The sequence below is a fragment of the Ovis aries genome, chromosome 1, assembly GCF_016772045.2.
Source record: "Ovis aries strain OAR_USU_Benz2616 breed Rambouillet chromosome 1, ARS-UI_Ramb_v3.0, whole genome shotgun sequence".
Classification (NCBI taxonomy): domain Eukaryota; kingdom Metazoa; phylum Chordata; class Mammalia; order Artiodactyla; family Bovidae; genus Ovis; species Ovis aries.
In genome coordinates, this window is record NC_056054.1 from 92,971,779 (window position 1) to 92,998,249 (window position 26,471).

The 26,471-nt window shown below is 48.0% G+C and overlaps 1 protein-coding gene across 3 annotated transcripts in view; it reads left to right on the forward strand.

Moving 5' to 3' along the window:
* The first annotated feature begins 387 nt into the window (after window positions 1-387).
* VANGL1 (VANGL planar cell polarity protein 1) overlaps window positions 388-26,471 on the forward strand; it is a 58,792-nt gene continuing 32,708 nt past the window's right edge. For 2 of the 3 annotated variants that reach the window (XM_042252993.1, XM_012179163.3), the window contains exons 1-5: window positions 388-530; window positions 1,323-1,497; window positions 11,137-11,340; window positions 19,329-19,461; window positions 23,839-24,446. In XM_042252993.1, coding sequence (XP_042108927.1) covers window positions 11,270-11,340; window positions 19,329-19,461; window positions 23,839-24,446 — 812 coding nt within the window. In that variant the 5' untranslated portion in view covers window positions 388-530; window positions 1,323-1,497; window positions 11,137-11,269. The remainder of the gene's footprint in view (window positions 531-1,322; window positions 1,498-11,136; window positions 11,341-19,328; window positions 19,462-23,838; window positions 24,447-26,471) is intronic. The other variant, XM_042252994.1, reaches the window with a different exon arrangement.

The following is a 26,471-nucleotide window of genomic DNA, read 5'->3' on the forward strand; positions in this document are numbered from 1 at the left end:
CCAGGGGATCTTCCCAATCCAGGGATCGAACCCAGCTCCTCCTCACTGCAGGCGGATTCTTTACCCTCCGACCCATCAGGCAAACCCTTGAACAAGTGGGTAGGGGTCAATCTCTGACCATGTGTGTGTGATGTGTGAATGTGTGTGTGTGTGGTCAGCCCCTGGGGTCTGTGTGAGAACGAGTGTGCTTGCGCGAGGGTGTGTGCGTGTGCGTGTGAGTGTGTTCGGGGCGCCGGGCTCCCGGGGGTTGGGGAGACGCCGGCCCGGCCCCGCCCTCCGCTGCAGGTGGGCTGGGCCCGCCGCTCGGCCGGCCGCGCTCGCTGCTCTTGGCTCGCGGCCGCGCCGGGCTCGCAGGGCTGGGCTCGGGCTGCGGGGCGGCGCCGGGACAGGAAGCGGAAAGCAGCAGTGCAGCGGCGGCGGCGGCGGCGGCGGCGGGGCTCTGCCTCTACAGGAGCCCAGCGCAGGCCGCAGAGCCGGGGCCGCTGCGAGCCGAGACTGCGGGCCGCGGCGCCCGCACGGCCGGCGCGGAGGTGAGTCCCGCCGGAGGCCGGCCGCGGCTGAGCGGCAGGCGCGGGGTGCAGACCTTCCGCGGGAAGACGCCCCCACCCGAACCTGGGACCCCGCTAGCCCCTGCGTCCTCCTCCCGCAGCCCCACCCGGGACTCCGACTCCGGTTCACTGCCCTCCCCCTGCCTCTGGCCCGGAGCCCCCTCCCCTCGGACCGCAGCGCGAGCCGTGCTTCCCGGGACCCCAGTCCTCTCCCATCCGCGCGTGGTGCGCCCCTCCCGCTCCGCTCCCCGCGCACCCCACTTTCTCGGTCCGGGCATTCCCTTCCCACGCCTCGGACGCTCCCTTCTCCCCAGACTGTACTTTGGGGTGCGCGTCCCGGCCGGCAGGGAGTGGCCGAGCATTCGTACAGGCACCCGGGCGGAGGAACCCGCCGTTCGAGGCGGGGGCTGGGGCGCCCTCCTCTCCCTGGGAGCCGGGCGCGCTCCGTGGTTCCCACCTCGCTGCGGAGCTCGACCTGGGAACCTCTCGCGCCCGGGGGCCCGCCCGATCCAGGGCCAGAAATCAGCACAGAGCTGGCCTGTGTTTCCACCTCGCTTCCAGAATGGAACCGGCCCAGGAGGCCGGGGGGAGGCGGGGGCGCGAGTCCCGTTGCGCTTCAGAGAGCGCAACAGGCAGGTAGGAGTTTACTTTCAAAAACGCCGGGGTGGAGCAGGAGGTGTCCGGCAAGTCTCTGCCCGAGGCGTCCCGGTTGGAGGCGATCTTACCGCACCGGGGCAGCCTTCGCCACGGGCAGGACCTCATTTCCTCCTACAGGCTTTGAACTGCCCCGAGCAAACGCGTCCAGAGAAGTGTGAAGCTTTCTAAAAATTTAAACGCGTCGGTGTCGGAGGCAGGAGTGGGGCGGAGCCGCGGCCTGGCGGCCGGGAGATGAGCTGGTGAGACTTGGAGCCGAGAAATCCGTGGCTCCGTTTTCACAGCTTCAAACCAGGTAAAAGGCCCACCCGAGAAGGTGTTGTGAGCTCGTTTAGCTGCTCGTGAAGAGACGTTAGAGCGCTTTGTGATGATGATTGTGTAGCTGACACGTGCATTTTGTTAAACCCCTTCGAGGGGGCTGTGGTTGGAAATGCATGTATTTTTAGACACTTATTCCAAAAGCTAGCAAGCTGTAAAGAATCTGGCGTTTTCACTGATGTGTTTATAAATTTTACAAGGTTGCTGGAAAAATATTATAACTTGTGTCACCAATCAACAATGCTAATTAGCATTCTCCTTCCAGTGGGTGGGTTGTTTGATTACACAGCTCCTAGGCTCTTTAAGTGAGATGGCAGAAACTGTCTGAATCCAGGGAGATGTAATTAGTCATTTTATGAAACCACTAATTAGAGTTTTTAGAGTTGAATTAAATCAATGTGATATAGTTGGGGCTTTGATTTGTGGGAGGAAACTGTTTATTCTCCAGTTCAAAGAAATAACACTCTTCACCTACCCCATGAGCTTCTAGCATTCCCAGACTTTGGTGTCTCACAATATAATTAGTGAAACAGCTAGTGTGAAATTTTCACTGTTACAGTGTTGGCAGTGTGACTTGGCTGCAACTTAATTTGTAAGTAAAATGGGAGAATTTTAAGAATGGCATATTTGTAAGGACCGCTTGCCAGGCAGTACATGTTTTATTGCCTTGTGTATTTGAGTGAAAGGATGAGACCGTAAAGGAGAGTGCCCTGACCAGGCCACAACGCCTTGTCACCCTGGTCCCATTGGAGATTGAACAAGTGTTGAAAGAGGAAGGTACTCTCCATCCCCCAGTACACACACACACACACCCTGGTTGTGACTCCAGACCTCAGGAGGAGTTGGTTTGCACAGGCGCCTATCAGATTGTATTTGAAAAGGCAGTTTCCACCTTTGGGCTGTGAGCGCCGCAGCAGTTAGAACTATTTCAGATTCATTTCATTTTTCCTGTACCTTCCACAGTGCTTGGGACACTGAACCTGTGAATAGGAGTTGAAATTGCAGAAATCTTTGTAGGTTATGTGTGGTTTGGGACAGTTTATGATTGTTGCCTACCCTCCTCTCTGAAAATAAGCAATTCTGATAATTGCTATATTGCTGTATAGTTTCTATAGTTAAGAGCAGGTTCTGGAGTTAGACTCTCAAGAGTTCAAGGCCCGGCTCCAGCGTTTACCCAGTGTGTGACTGGTTTTCTTAACTGTAACAGAAAATTAATATTTTTTTCTCCCATATAAGTCTTGTTCAGAGGATTAAGTGAAATATAACATGCAAATGACTGAAAGCAGTTCCTGACACATCAGAGGCACTCGACTAACTTTGAGCCATTAGATTCTTTATGGCCGTCTTCTCTCTATAAAGTGAACTAGCTGTGGTTAGGTGACTAGCTGGGTATGGGTATATGATTAGAGCTTCGTTCTATGCCATTTTCCAGAAGGTGGACCCAACAGGATTAGGTGGACGTGGGGCTGGCCCATGTTTCTGGTTGTGGCTTAGGGCTCACCCAAAGCCTGATGAAAAGGTACATGTGTCTTCTGCCGCAGTGTGCTTCCATCCCAATGAATCCATTCCCTTCTGAATCCCACTTATTGGACAGCAGTTGTTGGACCTGGCACCACTGGATTTACAGAGGAGGCAGTAAATGTTTATGAAATGTGTTTTTCTGAAGCTTAAAAATCTGGCAGGGGACAAGGGGGTCACTTGATAACAAATGTACATCGTAAGAATTCCAGCCATGTAAACCATTCACAGCTCTGCAGAAATTTATACCCAGCTACTGGGAGTGTTTCAGAGGTAATTGATGACTGGAGCCAAGAGCAATTATTTGAAGAAGATGAGTTGAAATCATTGGCAAGACAGGTACAGTGAGGTTGACATTTTCTTTCCTTGTGAATAGTGGCCCAGAATCACTTTTTCGTAAGAGCCCTGTTGAAGAATCACTGGATTTGTTGCAAATACACCAGTCCCTCTGATTCCCACATCGGTGACCTGGATGATGTGTTATGCTTTATAGACTCCAGGTTCAGTAAAATACTTCTTCCTACCCTCCCTTTCAATCGTGAGTTCCTCCAGATAAACCCGATAAAACACACAGTTTTCTCTGATACTCACTTCCAACCTGGGAACAGTAAAAGACGACCTGCAAGGAACAGAATGGAAATCAATAAATTAGTTAACTGTAGCTAACGGTATCCATTAAGGGTAGATGGCTCAGATGGTAAAGAATCTGCCTGCAATACAGGAGACGTGAGTTCGATCCCTGGGTTGGGAAAATTCCGTGGAGAAGGGAATGGCAACCCACTCCAGTATTCTTGCCTGGAGAATTCCCATGGACAAAGGAGCCTGGGGGGTGACTGTCCATGAGGTCCCAAAGAGTCGGACACGACAGCAGTAACACTAAAGGTAGACTCAAGTGGACCAGAAACATACACATACGTTTAATGAAAATGATACAGCAGTCATGTGCCTTCTAAAAGTTTTCCTTCCAATGGAAGGAATTTAGATTTACTAAGTAGTAATTAATACCTATCAAAGAGTTGACTCATTGGAAAAGACCCTGATGCTGGGAGGGATTGGGGGCAGGAGGAGAAGGGGATGACAGAGGATGAGATGGCTGGATGGCATCACCGACTCGATGCACATGAGTTTAGGAATTGGTGATGGACAGGGAGGCCTGGCTTGCTGCAGTCCACGGGGTTGCAAAGAGTTGGACACGACTGAACTGAACTGAATCCTGTACCAGGCGCTAGTCTGAAAGATTACGAATGATCTCATTTAACCCATCTTGAGCCTATAAGGTAAGCAAAATATAATTCTGTTGTTATAATTAGGGAAACAGGCACAGAAAGGTTAAGTAACTTAATCTGAGGTCACATAGCTGATAAGGAACAGAGCCAGGATTTGAGCAGTAACGATCTAACTGCAGAACGTGTGCTCATGGCTTATCCTCTGTAAAAGAAAAGTTGACTCTAAACAAAATATCTAAATTACCCTTTTCCTCGTGAGTAATTAAAAATGGGTACCTTGAGAAAAATGTTAGCTTGAAAACAATAAAAATTATAAATGCCATAAATCCTTTAGAGTTCTGTATATGATAAAAAACAAAATATTCAAAGTAATGCACACAGTATATGTAAACACAGTTGCAGCAGAAACCTCTTTCCCTTGGAAATACATCCAGTGCAGAAGGAGTGGGATGGCTCTTTAAATTCAGCGTGTGTCTTTGTACCCCTTGCAAGGTAACCGTCCAAACCCAAGTTCACTTAATTACTTCATAGCTCTAGGCAGAGCTGTTGATGTTTTTATGATTTCCTTTTCTGAGAAGGTTAGCTTATGTTTACCACTGTCATTACCATAGCGTATTATTTCCCTCTTATGATTTTCTGATCACTGTGTTTTCCTTTTAAGTAGGAGTCACGTATATTTTATGTAAGTGAACATGGCTTTAGGGGCAGATAAAGAATCCCATGCAGGAGATGGACTCGGACTTGGTTTCTCCTGAGTCTGCCCAGGTAGGAGATGTGAGAGACTCAGGTTCTGTGCCTGGGTCAGGAAGATCCCATGGAGTAGGAGATGGCAAACCCACTCCAATATTCTTGCCATGGACAGAAGAGCCTGGCAAGCTACAGTCCATGTGGTTGCAAAGAGTCAGACATGACTGATTGGCTGAACACACACACACACTTCAAAGCCACTGATCCCCATTTTGCTTTTAACAAAGGGTGGTGAAGAAGATTCTCTGCTGCTGTTGCCGGGGAATTCCAGATTTACAATGCTGCCCTCCTGCCCCCCTGAGATGTGGCTTGATGAGCGCTGAGCCCTATCCTGTTGTTAGCCTCCAGTTCCCAGAAGGGATAAGTGACAGGAGGGGGAGGCAGAGAACTAATACTGATTCTTACTCAATGTATCTGGAATATAACCTTTGCTGGTGAGAGAGACTTGTGTGAGCAGCAGGGCACCTCCACTCTCGGCGGTTCAGCTGTCACTGTGGGATCTAATCTCTGCATCTTTCCCTCTGTTGTAAAATTGAGGATTTAAAATAGATGACCTCTAAGGTTTCTTCTGCATGAGTCTGTGGCCTCCACATCTTGCTATCTGCCACCAGAACCCTTCCTTCACTCAGCGTGTGTTACTGAGAGCCTGGTGTGCTCCAGGGATTGAAGACAGAGTCATGAAAGAGGCCCCGCCCTTGTGGAGCATCCTGTCTCTCCAGGAGCCAGTCCCTGTGTAACTGAAAACCAGGACGTCAAGGAGAAGTACAGGGAGTTGAGATTGGAGGATCAGGGAAGGCTTCTTGAAAGAAGCCATATTTCATTTGAGAGGGATTGGTAGGAACTGGGTGGAATGAGGTGGGTGAAGAGTTGGTAGAGTGTATACACTGAGGCTGCAGAAAGGCATGGTGCCTTAGAGCAGGGGTCTCCGACCTCTGGGATCTAATGCCTGATGACCTGAGTTGGAACTGATGTAATAGTAATAAAGTATAATGTGAAATAGTAATAGAAATAGTGTGCACCGTAGACGTCATGCCCTTGAACCATCCTGCAAGCAACCCTGCCCCCAGTTCCATGGAAAACTGGTCTTCCATGAAACCAGTCCCTGATGTCAAAAAGACTGGGGACTGCTGCCTTAGAGGACCTTAGAAAGAGAAGGAAGGCCAAGAAGGAGATATGGGCAGGGCCTGGCTGACCAAGTGAAAAGTTTTGTGTTTTATTCGAAGCGTAGCAGAACGCCATGGAAGGGTTTCAAGCAGGGAAACAACATCCACACTGTGACCTGAGAGATCGCTCTGGCTGCTGTCCAGGCAGCGCCAGCCAGAATCTGGGTCTTGTCAGGGGTCAGCATGATGGAGGCACAGTTTCTGCATTCCAAGGATCCACATTTACACCTTTTTATGACCCTATCCCATTCAGGCTAGTGCAGAGCCTATTGGTTTATTACCCAGGGAACCCGATCCCTTTTCATTACTTAATCTTCCCGATAAGGCATCCCCCTCTGACCTTATCTGAGGTCTGCTAATTTCTTGTGCATACAAGGGAACTATCTTCTAAATGCATTGCTGCAAAGATAAGCTTCAGGATGTGTTTTTCTGTTAACCATACCGAAGCTCTTATGTTGGCTTTTGAAATGAGTTCACTCTGGATTGTGTCAGTTTGCCTTTGGCTGCTGCTTCTTAATCCTCACTGAGATCTTGAAAAAAAATTGATAACTGATAGAAACTGTGATGTAGAAGGGGCCCGAGTTCTGTAGAACCTGGATTCTGTGAGGAAACCTGCAGGCTTTGTAATAGTTTAGCCCTGTGTCCCCAGAGCCTGGAGGAAGTGGGTGGCTGAGAACCAGAAGAGTGAAGGGTGGACCCCAGGGGACAGAGGGCACTTAGTGACAGTGAAATATGTGGGATGAGAGGGAGAGGAAGTTATGAAAATGGTGCCGGGTTGGCTCTGTAGGGCCAGTAGGGTGACTGTACAACTCCGGTGAAGGAAATTGAAAAGAATAGGCCAGAGCGCTGGAGAGCATCTTGGGGGTGTTGATAATCCCACGTGGAGCAAGAGGGGTCTAAGTAGGAAATGCGAGTGTGTGTGTGCTCAGTTGCTGAGTTGTGTTTTGGTGACCCCATAAGCTGTACCCCCACCAGGCTTCTCTTTCCAGGCAAGAATACTAGAGTGGGTTGCCATTTCCTACTCCAGGGATTCTTCCCGGCCCAGGGATCGAACCCGAGTCTCCTGCGTTGGCAGGTGGATTCTTTACTACTACACCACCTGGAAAACAAGTAGGAAATGTGCCCTGGGGATTTATCCTTTCAGTAAGTATCTGTTGGGTACTTCTTATGTTCAGTGTATCCCAGGAGCTTATCCTAGAGTAAATCCATAGATGGAGGAGAATAATGGGAGAGATTTTGGGGGGGGGGGCGCGGGGGGGCTGTGCCCTGTAGCAAATGGGATCTTTGTTCCTTGACCAGGTATCGAACCTGAGCTCCCTGCATTGAAGCTCAGAGTTTTAACCACTGGGTCAGCAGGGAAGTCCCATAATGGGCAAGTTTTGAGACTTAAGGGATGATGGGGGAGGGGGAAGGTGCATGGGAGAAGTAGTAGCATAAACATTGTCGCCTTGGAGGAGGACAGGCAGCAGAGAGCTCCGTGAGGGCAGCCGTGTGCCGTGGACTGCTGTCATTGCTGTGCCCCCAGCAGCACCTAGTAGGTCTCTTATGGCCCCACTAAACATGGAGGCGGATGAATGAATACATGGCATAAGAAGGTCGGGGGAAGGAGAACAAGGAAGGGACCTTTGGATCTGGCTCATGGCAAACTGTGGCATCATGGATAGCATCACCAACTCAATGGACATGAGTTTGAGCAAACTCAGGGAGATAGTGGAGGGCAGAGGAGCCTGGCACGCTGCAGTCCATGGGGTCACAAAGAGTTGGACACAACTTAGTGACTGAACAACAGCAACAATCGGTGGCCAACTTAGAGCTGTTTCAGTGGAGTGTCGAGGATGGAGAATTGGGGTGACGAGGGAGGGGATGGCAGGATCTACAGATCACCCCTTTGATAAGTATAGGCAGGTATTGTCTGGAGAGAAACCAGACAAGGGCAGCCGGTAGACTAGAGGTAAAGCCCTCCCGCTAAGGGCACTTGGGAGCCCATGATTTCCTCTGCGGGACATGCCCGGAGTTGCTTTATTGGACGGCTGGAGGTTTTAATGAGGATGAAGGATGACGTCCTTTTGCAGAAGGACAGGGGGAATAAAACTTGGGTTAGCATGTGCCAGAGACTTTATTTTGGGAGCTTCCAAAATAAATTGTAAATCAGTGCTTACAACAACCCTAGGAAGAGACTGCGTTAAGTCTCTCTCTTTTTTTTTTAAACCCAGGGGAGGTAAATTCACAGAGGGGAGCGTCTGTCACACTGTGTCATGGCCAGGAAATGTGAATAGGATCAGCCCAGGTCTTTGGAGCCTGGGGTGCCTGCCTCTGAGACACCTCGGCAGCATTTAGCCGGAAATAGCTAGAAGCTGGCATGGAAAGGAGACTCGAGAGTTCTGGGTTGAAGGGCAAAAAAAAAAAAAAAAAAAAAGGCATAGACATTGTGGATGGTCAGTTCAGAATGTAGGAGATGGCAGTCAGGTTTCTGGGCCAAGCAGCCTGGTATGAGAACCTGTAGGTTAGCAGAGAGCTGGGTGAAAGGCCTTCAGGGAAAGAGGCTTATTCAAGGGCAGGTCTGGAGATTTTGGCTCACCTTTTAAGACTGATGTCTGGCAGGTATGAAGCAGAACAAGCAACAAGGAAGCAGAAAGGAAGTGAGAGTCTGAGGTGCTGAAAGCTCATCGAAACTGTTACTGAATCTGCTGAGAGGCAGAGTAGGGAGAAAAAATGGGTGAGCTGATTCTTGAAGTCTTCTGCAAAAGTAGGGGTAGGTCCAAAAGCAAAAGTATTTTAAAAATGCCCACGGTGGGTTTTTTCCCCCACACTGATTCTTTACAGTCATCTCACAAAATAGGCCACTTTATTTCCACTTAATGGATGGGGAGCCTGAGATTCCGAGGGACTTAGTAAGCTTACCTGGGTGGACCTAGTGCTGTCTGGCTGCAGGTGAACACAGGTACTCACTCTGGCCTGCTCCTTTCCCAGCCTTTCTCTTACTGAGAGGGACATGGAGAGCTGCCGGGTTGAGGACTGTCACAGGAGTCCTGAGAACCACAGCTGCCCTTTATCTGGCACATCGGAGTGGTTCTGGGTGCAATCACAGTTGTAGCTTGTTCGTTTCTCGAATGCCCTTTTATTGACGTTTTACAGATGCAGCTTTTTCTGTGCATGCTAAGTCACTTCAGTCATGTCCGACTCTTTATGACCCCATGGACTGTAGCCCACCAGGCTCCTCTGTCCATGGGGAATCTCCAAGCAAGAATACTGGAGTGGGCTGCCATGCCCTCCTCCTGGGGATCTTCCCAACCCAGGGGTCAAACCCAGGTCTCCCGCATTGCAGGCGGATTCTTTACCAGCTGAGCCACCAGGGAAGCCCCCAGCTGAGGGTAGTGATGGTATTTGCAGCTCCTTTGTTTTTTCCTCACACTTATCTCACTGCCTCTGTTTGCAGTGTCAACTCACGAGGGTCACTGGAAGAAGGAGCCCTGAGGGGCGGAGACCAGCTCTGGAATGAGGGCTGTAGAGCTCCTTTTTGTCTCGAAGTAAAGGTTTTTGACATGCGGGGCTCAGGAATGTACTTGGAAATGTTTCCAATTTATTTTTATTGCATAGCAGTGTCTAATGAAAGTGTGGCAAAAGACCCAGGAGCCTGCAACAAACAAACCACCTGCTTTCATTTTCTGATGTTCCCTCATCCTCGTCCTTACACAAGCAGTCTTGTCATCCAGTCGCTCAGTCGTGTCCGACTCTGTGACCCCATGGACTGCAGCATACCAGGTTTCTCTGTCCTTTACTCTCTCCTGGAGTTTGCTCAAGTTCATGTTCATTGAGTCAGTGATGCTGTCTAACCATCTCATCCTCTGTGATTGTAACTGGAGTGTAGATTTCAAAGTCTGTCTACAATGCTATATGTAGCCTGCTTTTTTTTTTTTTTTTTTAATGTATTTCTTTGGCTGCATTGAGTCTCATTTGTGGCACATGGGATCTTTAATTGCGGTATGTGGGATCTTAGTTTCCCATCCAGGGAGTGAACCTGGGCCTCCAGTGTTGGGAGTGTGGAGTCCTAGCCACTGTACCACTAGGCAAGTCCTGTAGCCTGCTTTTAAAATTTAGATCATATAAACTTCTATTCTTTGTAATTATCATTCTAAACAGCTTTATGATATTTCTTTGGGCTTCCTTAGGGTCTCACTGGTAAAGAATCCGCCTGCCAGTGCAGGAGATGCGGGTTTGTTTCCTGGATTGGGAAGATTCCCTGGAGAAGGAAATGGCAACCCACTCCAGTAGTCTTGCCTGGGAAATGGCATGGACAGAGGATCCTGGGGGTCCTCTGTGGAGGACCATGTGGTCCATGGAGTCACAGAAGAGTCGGATATGACTTAGCGACTAAACAGCAACAACAGTGATATTTCTTTGGGTGAATGACTCATGTTTCCCTTACCAGTTCCTCCTTTTGGGGAGCATTGAGAGTGTTTCTAGCTTTTCACTATTATAGGCAATGTGCTAATAATAGTTTTTCTTTTAAAAAGAGAAATTCTAGAAGTTTGCATTCCTGGATTAAAGAATTGAGAACTTTTTTGTTTTTTTCCATTGGCTTTCGGAAACTGTGAGCAAATGGCTTACAGGCTGCTTCCCTGGGTGTTGTTTTGTAACCGCCACACTGACAGTGGGGGCTGGACATGGCGTCTCAGGCCTGGAAGCCCGGCTGCCCGGGCTGTGTCCTGGAGATGGCCCGGGGCCAGGTCTCTCCCACTTCCGGTTTACTGCTGCTGCAGAGGGGTGTGGCTTGCCTCCACCCACCTGTCCCCCTCCCAGACACCTGAGCGGAGCATTTGACACCCTGGAGCCTCACCCTTGCTCATGTGTTCCACAACAGAGATCCCAGAGTGGAGGTTGCCACTGTCGTTTATCTTCCAATTTAACTTCCTCGAGGTTGGCTTTATCTTTTTTGTTTGTTTGTTTTTCTCCTTTTCCCAGAATTTGTTCCAGTCGGAGTGACTCCTTGATTCCCAGGCCCTTTGAGGTCTGAGGAGTCCAGTAGGTGAAATTCTCTCTACCTCTAAGGAGAAACAGTACCTGCTCCTGCAGCGAGAGCAAGCCCTCCATTGCTATGGATACCGAATCCACGTATTCTGGATATTCTTACTATTCAAGTCATTCGAAAAAATCTCACAGACAAGGGTATGTAAGCTCTTGCTTGTTCCACTTTTCCTCTGGGGGCAGAGTTTGCAGGTTTCTCGGGCTTCCTGGACTCACTTTCACAATCCCCCTGGGGGGCAGCCGGCACTGGAGTTTCAGTCCACTGGTGCCTGAGAAGCTGAGCTTTCAGAACCTTTTAACATGCTTTGGGAGGAACGGCACCACCAATTTACATTTTATAGCCACCATTACCGTTGATGACCTTCGCTTCTCACAACTGATTTTAAATTAAAGTTGCTCCCTTCAGTGGAAATGTTTTTCATTTCTAAGTACTTCTCCAAGATGACAATTCTCCCAAAAGCTTTACCAAGAATCTAAGTGAAAGTTTTATTAAAAAAAAGAAAAAGTGTTAATTTGTCGCTTCTTACCCAGAGCTGCCGACTTATGGTCCATTATGCCATTGCTTGTGAGGTTTATCCACTGAAGTGGCATGTTGGCAGGCTTGGCCTGGTGCCTTACGCATTTCTCTGTCTCTGACTCGTCTTCCCAGTGAACAGGCCTGGGGTTTGGACATCTGACCTGGGTAATGGGGGGGGTGCCAAATTTCCCCTCCTCTGTACAGAATGAACAGGTCTGTGCTGGTGTTCCTGGGGCCTGCCATGTTCCAGACCTGCAGAATGGTGAGGAAATGAGCGAGTGAAGAGGTAGTGCCAGGCCAGTGAAGAGTGCGGCTGATACAGTTACAGTGCTGCCTCTTACTTAGACCCCTCATCTGTAAAGTGGGGAGAGCAGTTCCCTCCTCACAGGGCTGTGGGGAGGATTAAATCAGATGATGCCTGTGAAGCATTTAACCCAGCACACAGTAGGCCACTCACCAGTGCCTGGATGGCCCTGGCATTTCAGCACCACATTTGAAGGCCCCAGTTGACCCCAGTCCATAGACCCAGGGAAGAGCTAGGAATGGTGATTGTAGTGGGGTTTCCCTGACTGAGCAGTTCCCCATACAGGCAGCTAAGTGCAGAGCAGGATTTCATTTTGTGAAACAGCAGTATGCCACATGTATCTAATTGACTTATTTATTTGTGAGTCCATATGGATCTACACGGGCAGAAAGAGGTCTGGAAGGGTAGTGTCCAAGCTGCCCCAAGTGGTCCTCCACAGGGAAGGGGTCCACACAGGATGGTGACTGATGGGCACTTAGATGCTTTATCTTTCTATACTTGTTCAGTCTTTTATAAGCATATACATTTTGCGATTAAAAATACAAATAGAATAAAAATGTAAAGGATCTTCGAAGATTAATGACATGAGAAAATATATATGAGGCCATGTTACTAAAAACCAAGATTCAAAACTTTGCACTTTATGATAGGTATATATTCTTACGATGAATGGTAACACATAGTTTGTGTGTGTGTTTTAAACTTTCATTATTTTCCGAATTTCATGTATTGCTCTTACAATCATAACAATCTGGGGAAAAGAAGTAAATGAGCTTGTGCTGGAACCCAGGCAAGACTTTCTAGTCAGCATGGGAAACAGAAAGAAGCGCGGCTGAGTGAGGCCAGAGCCCAGATCCTGGGAAAGTCAGGAACCCTCTGGTGAGAAAAATTTAATCACCAATTTCAATCAGTGGGTAAACATATCAGATTTGTTCTAAAATACCAGAAACAGCTGTTTAAAAATATCCACTCTTTGAACTTAACCGGGAAAAGCAGTTCCCCTGTCAGTGTGCCAAGCTTCCCCGTCCTGCACTGTGAGGAGCAGAGTGGGAATCTGGGGTTCTCTGGGTGCTTGGAGATGAGTAAAGCAGGGATGTCTTGCAGGGTTCCGAGGAGAAGCCGTCTCTGGCCTCCTTCATCTGCACTCATGTCCCATCCCAACACTCATTGCTCTGTGTTCCCTCAGCCCCTGGGGGCCCCCAGAAATTGATACTGTAGTGCTCCTGTGGTAACTTCAAGAGACTATAACTTTCCATGAAAATAGCACACACAACTCTGAGTACCTTCTTGGACCCCTGCAGAAAGCGCTCGGCAAATGATAATACAAGCTGAGACTTTTAATACTTTAATCAGGGATGTTGCTGAATGCCTACTCAGGAGGGCTCTGGGTGAGAGATGACCACTGGAGATTTATAGGTGTGCTCCCTGGTGTCTTTAGAAAAACCACAGCCGCTGAGATGACTCCCATGACAGGGCATAGTGACTGTGAGGTGGAGGTTGTAATCCGTAGATAGTAGGTGTCAGGGGTCCTTTGTCTGGGTGTAAATGGTATTGAACAGTCATAGTAGCCCTCCAAAGGCATGCCCTGTTCCCAGCAGAGGGTAGTGTATCAGCGGGGAGTATCCCTGTGAAGGCTGCCTTGCTCAGCGATTTGCATGGCAGAGTAGGAAAGGAGTGGGACCGTGCTCTTTGGGAATCTTCGTAGAACTCTCAGAGAGGAATAATGAAGGGCAACGAACTTGATATGCTTGATGACACTGAGATCATCTTTGAGTACTGGCAGAGTTCCAAGCAGATGACAGATGACTTCTTCCAACAAAGAAGCTAGTGGTCTGGTTTTTTGATACCTCCAGAGGGTATCCAGTTAACCTGCTGGGAAAATGATGCAGGCTCCAGCCGACCTCACCTAACCTTCAGGTTTAGAGCACCAGTTCCTCGAGCTCAGTGCAGCAGCTTCCACTGCTGTCCACGACCACTCTGAGAGTGCCTGTTAAGATCCTGGGTCATGGCTGCCCATCCTCACAGCAGCCCTTAAACGGTGGGAGGGGGGACCCCTGCTCAACAGGTGATAACACTGAGATGCAGAGACAGAGCATTATTTGCCTGAAGTTATGAGGTTGGTGGAGAAGGCAATGGCACCCCACTCCAGTACTCTTGCCTGGAAAATCCCATGGACGGAGGAGCCTGGTGGGCTGCAGTCCAGGGGGGTCCCTAAGAGTCGGACACGACTGAGCAACTTCCCTTTCACTTTTCACTTTCATGCATTGGAGAAGGAAATGGCAACCCACTCCAGTGTTCTTGCCTGGAGAATCCCAGGGACGAGGGAGCTTGGTGGGCTGCTGTCTATGGGGTTGCACAGAGTCGGACACGACTGAAGTGACTTAGCAAATGAGGTTGGTTGGGACCCTCAGGTTTCAGGCCCCATTTCTTACTGCTTTGCAAGCCATGCTTTTCTCCCTGGGCCATGCACAGTGGAGAGCAGCAGGAATAACTGGTAGGGAAACAAGGCCTGGAGGGTCAGCCCTGGGCCTGATGTGTAAAATGCATTGTCCAATAGAGGCTGCCAGAGCGTAGGGGGAGTGGTCCTTTTGTTCCGAGGCCGCTTTAGAGTCAGTCTCTGCTGTGCCCGGCCCTCCCACCCAAGAGGAAGCAGCCAGCCAGGCCCTGCAGTCGGTGGAGAGAAAGGACAGGTAGTGGGTGGTGGTAGAGAAGGAAAGGGAGGAGTAACCGGTGGGGCCGGCTTTCCCCCAAATAGAAATAGACAAACACCAGAAATAGAACCAAGTCATCTTCCCAGGAAATACCGATTGTAAGTGAGAATGGTCTGGGGCTCAATGGGGATTCTGACTGGAGCGAGAGAGACTTTACAGCACCCTCCCAGAGCTCAGCTCTAGGATCGCCTAAACACATGCGTTTGCACACGCACACACCTGCAGGTACAGACAGATGCCCGGCCTCCAACGTGTTATTGCTTGCCCCCCCATCCCTGACTTATCTTTACTCAGTACAGGCAGATGCTCCATGGAGACAGGCTCAGAGATAAAGATACAAGGATTCCTGTGGCTCACACACCTGCCCAGCAAAGGTGTGTGGGGGATCAAGACAACTCAGGTGGAGCTGGAAAGACACCCAGTGCTCTTGTGTTTGAAAGACCCTTTCAGTGGTTTGCTAGCCTACCCCACGTCTCCTGTTTCTTTTAGACATGGTAAACTGATGGTCTTCACCACTGTGTTTGGGGGGGGGGGGCTCTCCCGTAGGTACTTGGCACGTCCTTGACATCACAGCAGTTAACACTCTAGGGATGAAAGTTTGGGTACCAATGCAGTGAGGCAGCCATACTGGGCTCATAGCTCTGCATTCTGGAAAGTCTGTATGGCAGCATTTTTGCTGGACTTCTCTAAGTAATCCAGGCTCAGGCACCTTCCCAGAGCAGTCATTCAGGACCAGTGATTTTTACAAAAGCTGTACAACAGGTCTTGCTCCCTCAACAAGGACCAGTGTGATGCGCAGCCCACATTGAGTTGATAGGGTAAGCTTTCTATTGGCCCCTTACTTGACAGCAGATGGAAAGCTCTTGGTTCTGGACCCAGTGCAGAGTGTCCTGAGTCCCACTCCCAGCCTCATCCACTTAATGCTGTTTTATTGTAGAAGCTACACTGTACATTGTATAGCTAAGCATTGCATTCACGGCTCCCATTATCAGGCCCTCGCCATATACAGGGCATTTCACAAACAGGGCGATTAAGTGGTAAGTTATTCCACCTACCTCCTCCCTGAGCAGCATTTGGGTGGGAGAGCCTTGAGCAGTTTCCTGCATCCTAATCAGCTGGGACTGCTGATGAAAAGGGCAGATTCCTGTTGTCTCTCTGCTCCAGACTATTTCTCTGGGGTGGGGCCAGCGAATCTGTACTTAGCCTGCACCGCAGGTGGCTTGTCTGTACATTCAACTCTTGAGAAGCATTGGTTTAGAGTTTCGGTCTTGGAGGATGAGCAACCTTCCAGGGGTTATCAGACAATAGTTCCTGTCTGGTTTAGCTCTGCTGCTACCAGGGGAATTGTAGAGATCGCTTCTCCTTTGGGAACTGTTGGGGCCTTTAAAAACCAGACTAGGCCCACTGGGGTCAAGTCGAGGGATGGCTGGCCCCCCAAGAGGCTGTTTCCAACCCTGAGTGGTTCCCTGTCCGCTTCTGGCCCTAGTGGTGTTCAGGCTGCAGGAACTGGCACACAGTGAAAGAATTTTGATTGCCAGTGGAATTTGTGCTGTCACAGGATTTGACCTGTGGGCCCAGTGAATAGATAGATGGGTCAGGGGAGCACGTGACTTGGCAGATGGCAGGACAGTGATAGATGTGAGAGCCGTTGGGGAAAGTGGGAACAGAGCGAGAAGAGGAGGTGCCTTGGTCTGGCCTGGCTGAGGTGGGGCCCCAGGGAGCAGTGATTCCAGACTTAGTCTAAACAGCTCGTTCTAAGACTGACCAGACACATGGGAAATCACTCCCAAATCGCTTATTGTTTCTCAGTGAGTCCTTTTGAAGTGGTTGTCTTTGGCAGGCCAGAGTGTTGGGCACACCGCTTTGTGTTCTCCAAGGTCAGGGTCCAGTCATGACTTCTAGAAGTAGCTTCAAAGGCAGATTCTGCAGCTCTGGTAGTTCAAGTTCAGGGTGTGAGAATGAGCATTAGGAATTCGTAGGCTAGAAAATCTTCCATTTGCTCTTCAAATGGTGCAGCATAGTGGGTCTGAATCAAGAGACTGCGTCCACACCCTGCTCTGCCACTTACTCTGACTTTGGGGAGTCACTCAACCTCCATAAGCCTCAGTTGCTTCATGATTAAGATGGCGACAATAATACCACATAGAGCTATTATTGGGATTGAACAAGTTTCATATAATAAAGCACTGGGTAAGGTGCTCTTTGGTGTCCCTGGGTGGCACAGTGGCAAAGAATCCGCCTGCCATTGCAGGAGACGCAGGAGACATGGGTTTGATCCCTGGGTTGGGAAGATCCCCTGGAATAGGAAATGGCAACCCACTCCAGTATTCTTGCCTGGAGAATTCCACGGACAGAAGAGCCTGGTGGGCTATAGTCCATAGGGCCGTAAGAGTTTGACGTGACTGAGTGAACAAAGTGCCCTGTGCGTTGGGGTAGGGAGCAGAGTGATCGTCAGTGAGACACATCTCTGGATAAACAAAATCTCTTAGCCATTTCCCTAGTTGCCCAGTTAAAATAAAACATCAGTGTTGATGAGAACACATCTCTTTCTGGACTCTTATTTAGCAGTAGATTGAAATGATAGATTATGCCTTAGGAATTAAGATGCTATCACTGAAAGCCTCTCTGGGATGGCTGGAGCCTCCCTCCCCTTCGAAGGAATTAACCAGGGCTTATCCTAGGAAGGTATGAATAAGGCAGAAGTCTGACCGCAGGAAGTCTGCATGTGATTCTGTTAGCTAAGTAGATTAATAGGAGAAATACTGTGCAAAGTCAGAGGGGTTGATTGTATGTTAAAAGCTTCTTTTTCATCTTTCTCCAAGGAACACATACTCTGCTTCACCAAGTCAAGTCACCATTCTTTGCCAAGTGCTGATGGTAACAGCAATAATTATAGCTTTTGTTAATATTATTGCTACTATGTATTATTTCATATCCCTATATCTATGTGGTGTGATTATTATCTCCATTTCATAGATGGTAAAACCGAGGTTTTCAGAGATTTGTTGATTACAGCACACAGCATGGGAGCTATGAGCTCACTTTTATTTGGGGCTTCCTGAGAACGAAAGCACAGAAGACAACATCTCAGATAGCTCTGAGGAACTGCTCTGAAGACGTGGTGGGGGCTGGGGGATGAGCATATACATGACTTGATGAAGGGGGTACATGCAATTAAGCCCACATCTTGGTAGAAGGTTGCTGCTAGTCACGAGGAACAAATGATCTCTTAATGATTTTAGTGCTTTTCTAAGTATGAAAAGATGTGAGAAATTGGGTTCATAAAACTTTCTCCTGCAAGTATCTTGACTGGAGTCCCGTTCTGCCAGTTTTCCCAGAGCATAGATGGCCTCATTCCTACTCTCTGCCCTGAACTCCCTTCAGGGTGTCTTCAAGGTCACCGACTGCAGGGGCTCGTGACTTTACCCTTTGAGCCACTCGTGAGACACTTTCCTTAGTTGGCAGGTTGACTTTGTGCAAGCTCGCACATCAAATAGGGACAGAGCCAAAATCTGACCGTCCGTCTCTGCAGTGTGTGTGTGCGATGCTTCTGTTCCACCCCGAAACCTTGGGGAGGAGGACACCTGGGTAGAGAACGGGGGACTGATATCAGGGCGACCTGTAGGACAGGAGTTGAGGGAGCTTATCCTTGGCCACTGAGGGGCTCCTTTGGTGGGGCTCCTGGGTGGACCGTTCACAGTTGGCCTTGGCGGTACCAGTCTTCATAGATGGTTAGTGCCCAGGTCATGACTTGCACAGTGGTTAATTCCTTCCGTAATTTCAGCATTGACCCACAGCAGAGTGCTTTCCTAGTCACCCTAGAAGATCACCCAGGAAGTTCATCTGGGATAAACTGATGCAGCAGGCTGCTTTCCTTAGAGAAAAAGCACACACACACACAGAGACAGACGTACACGCACACACAGACACACACACACACACAGAGACGCACGCGCACACACACACAGACACACACACACGCTCATGTGTGTACCTCTTGGTGTCATTTGTCCTAGCCTTTGTCTGTTTCTGTGGGTGCCTTGAGTCCATCTAGAACCTATGAGAATGACTTTTAGTTTTGAATTTGTAGGAAAGAGAAATAAGTGATTCTCTTGGTTTAGAGTCTCCTTTCTTCTCTTGTCCAAAGGTGTAGGGTTGCCAGTGTGTCCCAGATATTTTTGGGCAGACCGAAGCTTAAGTATTTTGCTCTGTTGTCCGAATAAAATAATGTCCTAGGAAATAAGTTTAGGCAAATTATAATCAAATCAGTAATCTTACAATGAAATTTACCTGATCTACAGAAATTATAAAATTCACAATATTAGACTTTGGAAAAATATGACCACTGTTGAGAGAGGAGTGAAAGTCTTGTTTGGGGTCTTAGAGTGCCAGAAAGAAAATAGTAAGTAGGGAATAAAGATCAACTTATTTCTCACAGTGGGGGTGGCAGTGGGTGGGGATTGGCACAGTATGTGTGTGTGTGTGTGTGTATCTGCAGAATTTTCTTATATTCAAGATGAAATTCATAACATGTTTTGATGAGGGTTAATTAATGTGATATAAATGTGCTAGCTGATTATCTTTCATGTTTCTTCAGGGAAAGAAATAGAGAGAGGCACAAGTCACCCCGGAATAAAGATGGCAGAGGGTCAGAAAAATCTGTCACCATTCAAGCTCCCACTGGAGAGCCCCTGTTGGCAAATGATTCTGCGCGGACAGAGGAAGCTCAGGTAAGGATCAAAGGCAGTCTGTAAGTACACTGCCGCTTGATCAGGCTTCTTTTCTGTAAATGTTTTCCTAAGTCTTGTTGCCACAGGTTCTCTTGGGTTTTTATCTTTATTTTTCTAGCATGTTAATTAGTTTATCTATGTCCCGTGGTTTCTTGTTGGTCTAAGAACAGCCTGTCCTGCTATTGGCCAGCTTGAGGATTATTCTGAAGTGTGATTGGTTGGCTTGCTTGGAATGGTGTTGAAAAGAAGCCAGCAAGGGCTGATGACAGGACAGAGACAGGAAAGTTGCAGGCTGTGGGCTCTGGAGACTCATTCCAAAGCAGAACAGTATTGAAGAGAAGGACGCTCGCTCTCCAGAGCCCCTAAGTCATGTTGGGAAGGGGAGCAGAGAAGTTAGGACAGCCCAGATGGAGCCTCACCAGCCCAGAGGCCACACACTTAGATGCCTGATAGGGAAATAGAAGTGAGTGAAATAGGCCCTGGGTTACACAGAAGAGCAAAAATATGTCAGGCTTGCTTGGGGATAAATAGCAATCTGTATGGTACATCAACGTCAGGGCTGCAGCACGGAGTGATGGAGCCTGGCACCTGGACAATAGATTTCTTCTGTCAAAGGAGTGGCAGCTTCTCAGCTGTGAATGCTTATCACTGTGCAAGAATGCAGGAATTCAGTGTTCCTGGGTCTTGCAATATTTAAGAAAAGCTGGAAATTAGGATTTAATGTGAAATCACCCAATTTTTAAGATCTTTTTTTCTGATGTGGACTACTTTTAAAGTTTTTTTTTTTAATTGAATTTGTCTTGATGTTGTTTCTGTTTTATGCTTTGGTGTTTTGGCCACAAGGCATATGGGATCCTAGCTGCCAGCACAAGGGTCAGAGCTGTACCTCTTGCGTTAGAAGGCGAGGTCTTACCTACTGGACTGTCAGGGAAGTCCCCAAATCACCCAGGTTTAAAGTATTGTCTATTTATTAATTAAAAAAACAAACAAACAAACATTGTGTTCTTCTCTCTGGGTTCCAACTGTCTCACAGTCCAGTTGATTTAAACAAACGTCCGAGTTATACTCAGAAACATGTTTGCATACTCTCTTGAAGTATATGCGTGTCCAGCCTTGGCCCCAAATAAACAAACGGGTGCCTGCACAGCTATAAAGATACAGATAAGCATGTATCTGTATGTTCTTATAAGTACAGACAGATATGCATTGGTAAGCAGATATATGGACTGAAATTGGAATTCTTCAGAGCACACGCGATGCTGTTAGAAGCCAAAGCTGCTGCTGTGGTTGAATGTGGCGTTTGTTCAGTGATAAGTAAATGACTTTAGTCCTGACTGTTGCGCTTCCTGCCTTGGCTCTGGGACAGTCATAGGGGTGGAGAGCCAGAGGGCCAGAGGAGTGGTTGAATGGATTGGGCTAGTCCTAAGACTGGACCCCTCTTAAGTGCCACAGGGGTCAGTTTCTTCTTGGATGAATTCACAGGTGCTGGTGGCCCACAGTGAAGGCAGTTCATCCGTCACGTCTACATCTTGTAGCTCACTCTGAAGTTACATTCAGGGAAAAGCACTGAGGTGGGCATTTGGAGGCTGTACTTCTCAGCACCTATGTGACTTTGGGCATGTCCAACCGTTCTGGGCCTCATTTTCTTCACTGAAAATCTTGGGGATTGACTTAGAGGGTCTGAGATCCTTTCTATTCTGAGAATGTCAAGCTTGGGAAGACCTTAGACATCTTCATTTTGGGGCACAAGTGTGCACACATTATTAAAAGGGACAGGGGATTTAGTTAGCAACTCTTTGGCAGGAAAAAGGATGAGTAACCAAATCAGCAATGTCAACCAAATTACCACAACACTAGAGATCATTATTTCAATACTGATCATCAATTGAGTGTTAGGCCCAATGCAAAACATGGGATCCAATATTTGCCTTCACTAAGAGTGTAACAAAATAACTTGTTTTACTAAACTGTTGGCTTCCCAGGTGGCTCAGTGGTAAAGAATTCACCTGCAATGCAGGAGACCCAGGTTTGATCCCTGGGTCGGGAAGATCCCCTGGAGAAGGAAACGGCAACCCACTCTAGTATTCTTGCCTGGAGAATCCCATGGACAGAGGAGCTTGGTGGGCTACAGTCTATGGGGTCGCAACTAAACAAGAACAGACTCACCTTAGGTTAAAGCAAGTTGTCCATCTTTGAATGTGTAGCCGTTTCTTCCCATGCTTGCGATTTTTTTCTTTTTACAGAATTGAAGTAAATTTACCCAAAGATGAACAGATCTTAAGTATATAATTCAAGAAGTTGTAACAGCTGAATAAGTCCATATAACCCGCACTGCTATTAAAATGTGTATTTCTATCACTCTAGAAAGTTCTCTTATGTTTTCCCAGTCAATCCCTGCCCCCAGCCCCCTCCAACGCAAGCCTTGCTGTGATTCAGTCACTATAGATTAGTTTTGCCTGTTTTAGAATTTAATGTAATTGGATTCACATTTTTTTGTTTTGGACCTTTTTTCACTCAGCATCACAACTTTGAGATTTATCCATGTTTTGCTGTATTTCAGCAATAGTGTTCTAGTGTATGCATATACCACAATTTGTTTTCCATTCTTCTTCCTATGGATAGACTTTGAGTTGCATCATTTGGGGCTATTATGAAAATAAACCTATTAAGAACATTCTTATACAAACCTTTTTGTGGACATATGTTTTCATTTATTTGGGGTAAAAACCTGGAAGTGGAATTACTGGGGCTATCCAGTTAAGTGTAAAGTCGCATTTGTATGAGATTGCCAGACCAGTTTTCAAGAGTGATTGTACCATCTGTACTTCCACCAGCAATGAGAGAATAGTGGTTGCTTCTGGCTGTTATCTTAAATAACAACTTCTCTCTTAGTACATGATACTTGTAACTTTCGGAGTCAAAGATCTGTTTGTTCATAGGTTCAGATCTTTCCTGCCACCACTACTGTTTCTTTCTGTAGCCTATGCATTTCATGAATCATATTTATTTATTGTTGCTAGATTTGAGGTTTTCGTTTAGCTGTGAGATCTCTAGCTTGCTGATTCAGCTATTAACTTAGACTAGATTTTTTGAAATTGGGATCTTATGCATTAATTTCACCCAGCTTACCACCATATCTGACTGCTCTTTTCCAACTTAAATCATACACGCACATTTCTGAGGCAAACCCCTTTGGACCCAGTGTGGCTTTTCATCGTCTTCTTGCTCTGTTGTTGCTTTGGAATGGAGTCGTCATTGCCAGAGAAATAGCAAAACTGTTTAAAACCCTGACAACTGGATCATGTTAAGTGAGGAGACAATTGCTCCAAACAACTACAGACTTTAAAAAGCAAGCGAAAGCGAGATAGTAAAAGACATGCATTCCAGTAATCTTGGTATTTTGTAAAGTTTATTTTTATTTATTTACTTATTTGGCTGCACTGGGTCTTAGTTGCAGCACACGGATCTTCCATCTTTGCCGCGGCCTGCGTGATCTTTAGTTGTGGCATGTGGGATCTAGTTTGCTGACCAGGGATCGAACCTGGGTCTCCTGCCCTGGGGGCATAGAGTCTTAGCTACTGCACCACCAGGGAAGTCTCAGTCTCAGTATTTTTATACCTTTGATGCTCAATTTGTCACAGGCACTCGTGTTTATGAGGGAATTTTTGAGCTGTCTGGGCCATCGATGCCAGAATCTGTTTTGCTTGTTCAATGAGAAATATCAGAGAGTGCTTGAGACTTATTAAATGGGTCTTAAAAACATTATGGAGGTTTAAGAAAATGTGTGTACCAACTACAGGCGGGCTTTGATTTGTACATAACCATGTAAGTTCCCTCCTGTGCAAGACCTTCACTCCTCAGAGCTCCTGGAGGGCACAGGCTACATATTACTCCCCACTTCCGAGAGAGAGACTTTGTAAGCCTTTACAGCCCAGTCGTGAATCCAGAAGGAAATGCAGAAGGTTTTCTCCTTGGGCTGTAGGTGAACTCGCACACAATTTTCTAACAGCAGATTGTCTGTCACCAAGCCTCTCGGGAATTCCAACACAGTGCGGGATAGTCACTGTTGTAACAATAAATCACCCAACAAACAGGTTAAGTTATGTTTTTTTCTGTTGAAAAAGGTAAATATACGGTGTAGTTTGCAAAACTTCAAGCAAAATTGTCATAGTTAAAACATTCCTCTATTTAAAGAGTTAAGCCTTCATCTCCCAGAAAGCCTATGTGTGTATCAGGCTTCATTTCCCAGGAAGCCCAGACGTGTGGATTGCGGTTGAGGAAGGTGGGCTCTCCTGTCCCCCGTGCTTCTGTGGGCTTTGTGGCTTTAACATGCAGTGTGCATGTGGCCGTCTGTCCTCACTGTTCTCTCCCCATCAGGATGACAACTGGGGCGAGACCACCACGGCCATCACCGGCACGTCGGAGCACAGCATCTCACAGGAGGACATTGCCCGCATCAGCAAGGACATGGAGGACAGCGTGGGGCTGGACTGCAGGCGCTACCTGGGGCTCACTGTGGCTGCGGCGCTCGGACTCCTGGTCTTCCTCACCCCCATCGCCTTCATTCTGCTGCCCCCCATCCTGTGGCGGGACGAGCTGGAGCCTTGCGGCACCATCTGCGAGGGACTCTTCATCTCCGTGGCATTCAAGCTCCTCATTCTGCTCATTGGGACCTGGGCGCTGTTTTTCCGCAAGCAGAGAGCTGACATGCCGCGGATCTTCGTGTTCCGTGCCCTCCTGTTGGTCCTCATCTTTCTCTTCGTGGTCTCCTATTGGCTTTTTTACGGGGTCCGCATTTTGGACTCGCGGGACCGAAATTACCAGGGCATTGTGCAATATGCCGTCTCTCTCGTGGACGCGCTCCTCTTCATCCACTACCTGGCCGTCGTCCTGCTAGAGCTCAGACAGCTGCAGCCCATGTTCACGCTGCAGGTGGTCCGCTCCACCGACGGCGAGTCCCGCTTCTACAGCTTGGGACACCTGAGGTGAGGGGGCTCTTCCGGGGGCGGAAAGGACCACTGCTGTTTTACTAGAAGACAGTTAAGTCTACAGCACGTGAGGGATGTTGCCAGGTGCCAAGAGCAAGACCAGGGTCTGACTCTTTTTTTTTCAGGTTTTGGGAGGAGCTGTGTGTGTATGTGTGTGTGTGGAGGGGGAAATTCACGTACATTGACTTCACTGAATTCTGGATGGCATGTTACAGGGACTGGCTGTCTTCCAGGTTGGAGTTTTGTTGGGCCTGTTTCCAAAATTGTTCACAGCTCTTAAAAGTGATGGAGAAAGGAAGCCTTAGTGATGGCTGCTGACCCTGCCCCCGGAATCAGCCTGTGAATGATGGAGTGATCAACAGTTTTGTTCATAATGGTACATCTGGTTTACCGTGTTGTCCCAGTGGAATTATTAATCATTCCTTTCTCCCCCACTCTCAGAGGTTTCCTGATTTGGACAATAAATTATATGGTCACCCTAGTGACCTTCCAGTAAAGAATCAGGTGTAGATTAGAGACGCTAAACTTGTAAGAGTTGCAAATGTATACATGAGAAAAAACTAGAAACACTTTAAGATGTTATGTTTGAAATCTGTACACAAAATGTAATTATTTTGTGATTAACGAAAAGAGTGATCATCATTATTTATTGTAGTCCGTGTTCTGTTCTGCTTTCTTTCTATGTACCTTGAGATAAGCACGTCGTATAAATTATGTTCATAGAGCTCATCTGTATTTCAGATGAGGAAACAGGGCTTTAGGGATTTTAAGTAATTTATACGAAAGAACATGGCTAGCTCTGTGCAGAATCCATGAAGCCAGGCCTGCGTTAATGTCCTCATTATAGCGTTTCTCACTTTGTGTCACTGGCCTATTTTTCTGTTTTCTTCCACAAACTGTGGGCTCCGGAGGACAGGTGCTGCATTTTACTCCTCTTTGCATCCTCAGTGCCTGACCTAGAGCCTGGCACACGGTTGGCACCCAGATGGTTCCAGGTGAGAGAACAATCTGAGATGTCTGACGTTGTCTTCTCATAGGGCTCTCCTGCCTCCTCGGGCCATATATGTCAATGTGTGTATCTGCTGGCATATGGTATGTGCTTTGTTGATGGCAGCTATCATTGCAGAGCAGCCAAGATGGCAAGAGCACCTTAGTGGGGATCAGAACAATGGGCTTTGTCATATTTTTGGCTGGGGCTGGGGGAAGTGGCCTCACTCTGGTTTGGAGTCAGTTATACTGCCAGACCATCTCGGTGTTGGCATGGATCTGTCATCCCTCTGGCTCAGCTCATACCACCCGAGGACTGGGTGGTTTAGCAGTCGAGGACTGTGCCACCTTGACCAATCCTTGGAGGGAATCAGTGTCTGATTCCCATGCTTGGCACTGCAAAGCCAGGTGTATCGAGTACTTTATGGGTGCCCTTGGGGCTCTGAAGGCAAGTAAGACACTGCTGCTTATTCATCCCAGACAGGTTTTTTCCCCCGTATTTTACACTGGAGAATGATCAGCAGGCTTGTATTAAATGTCTGCTGTGTGCAGAGCTCCAGTGGCACAGGGTCGCTGCCTCTGAAGCTTTGTCCCAAAACTCCTTGGAGACAGACCAGTGGACAGTTGCTGACACAGGCCTTGGAATGGGTGAGAACCCAAGAGGAGGAGGGCACTTCAGACAGTGACAGCAATAAAGCCCAACCCCACATCTGTCTCAGGAATGGACAGGTTTAGCCCGAATCAGGAGGGTGGGGAGAAATCCAGCTCTGGTAACAGAGAGGGAAGTGACATTTGCAACTCTGTGAATGTCAGTAGCTAGGACACTGGCCCATAGTGAGTCTGCCGTGGTTTTGAGTTTTGGCTCTGCCCTAGCTGTGTGAATCCCACCTGCAGAGGTGGAAAAGGGAAGGGTGACTTCGCATTTTAAGCAGTCCATGCAGTGGGGCTGACCTCCTGCAGGGGCTTCCATGCCCCAACGCTGCTTGCTGTGCATGCTGGGCCCGGCTGGGAGTGGGGAGGGGACGCACGAAACGG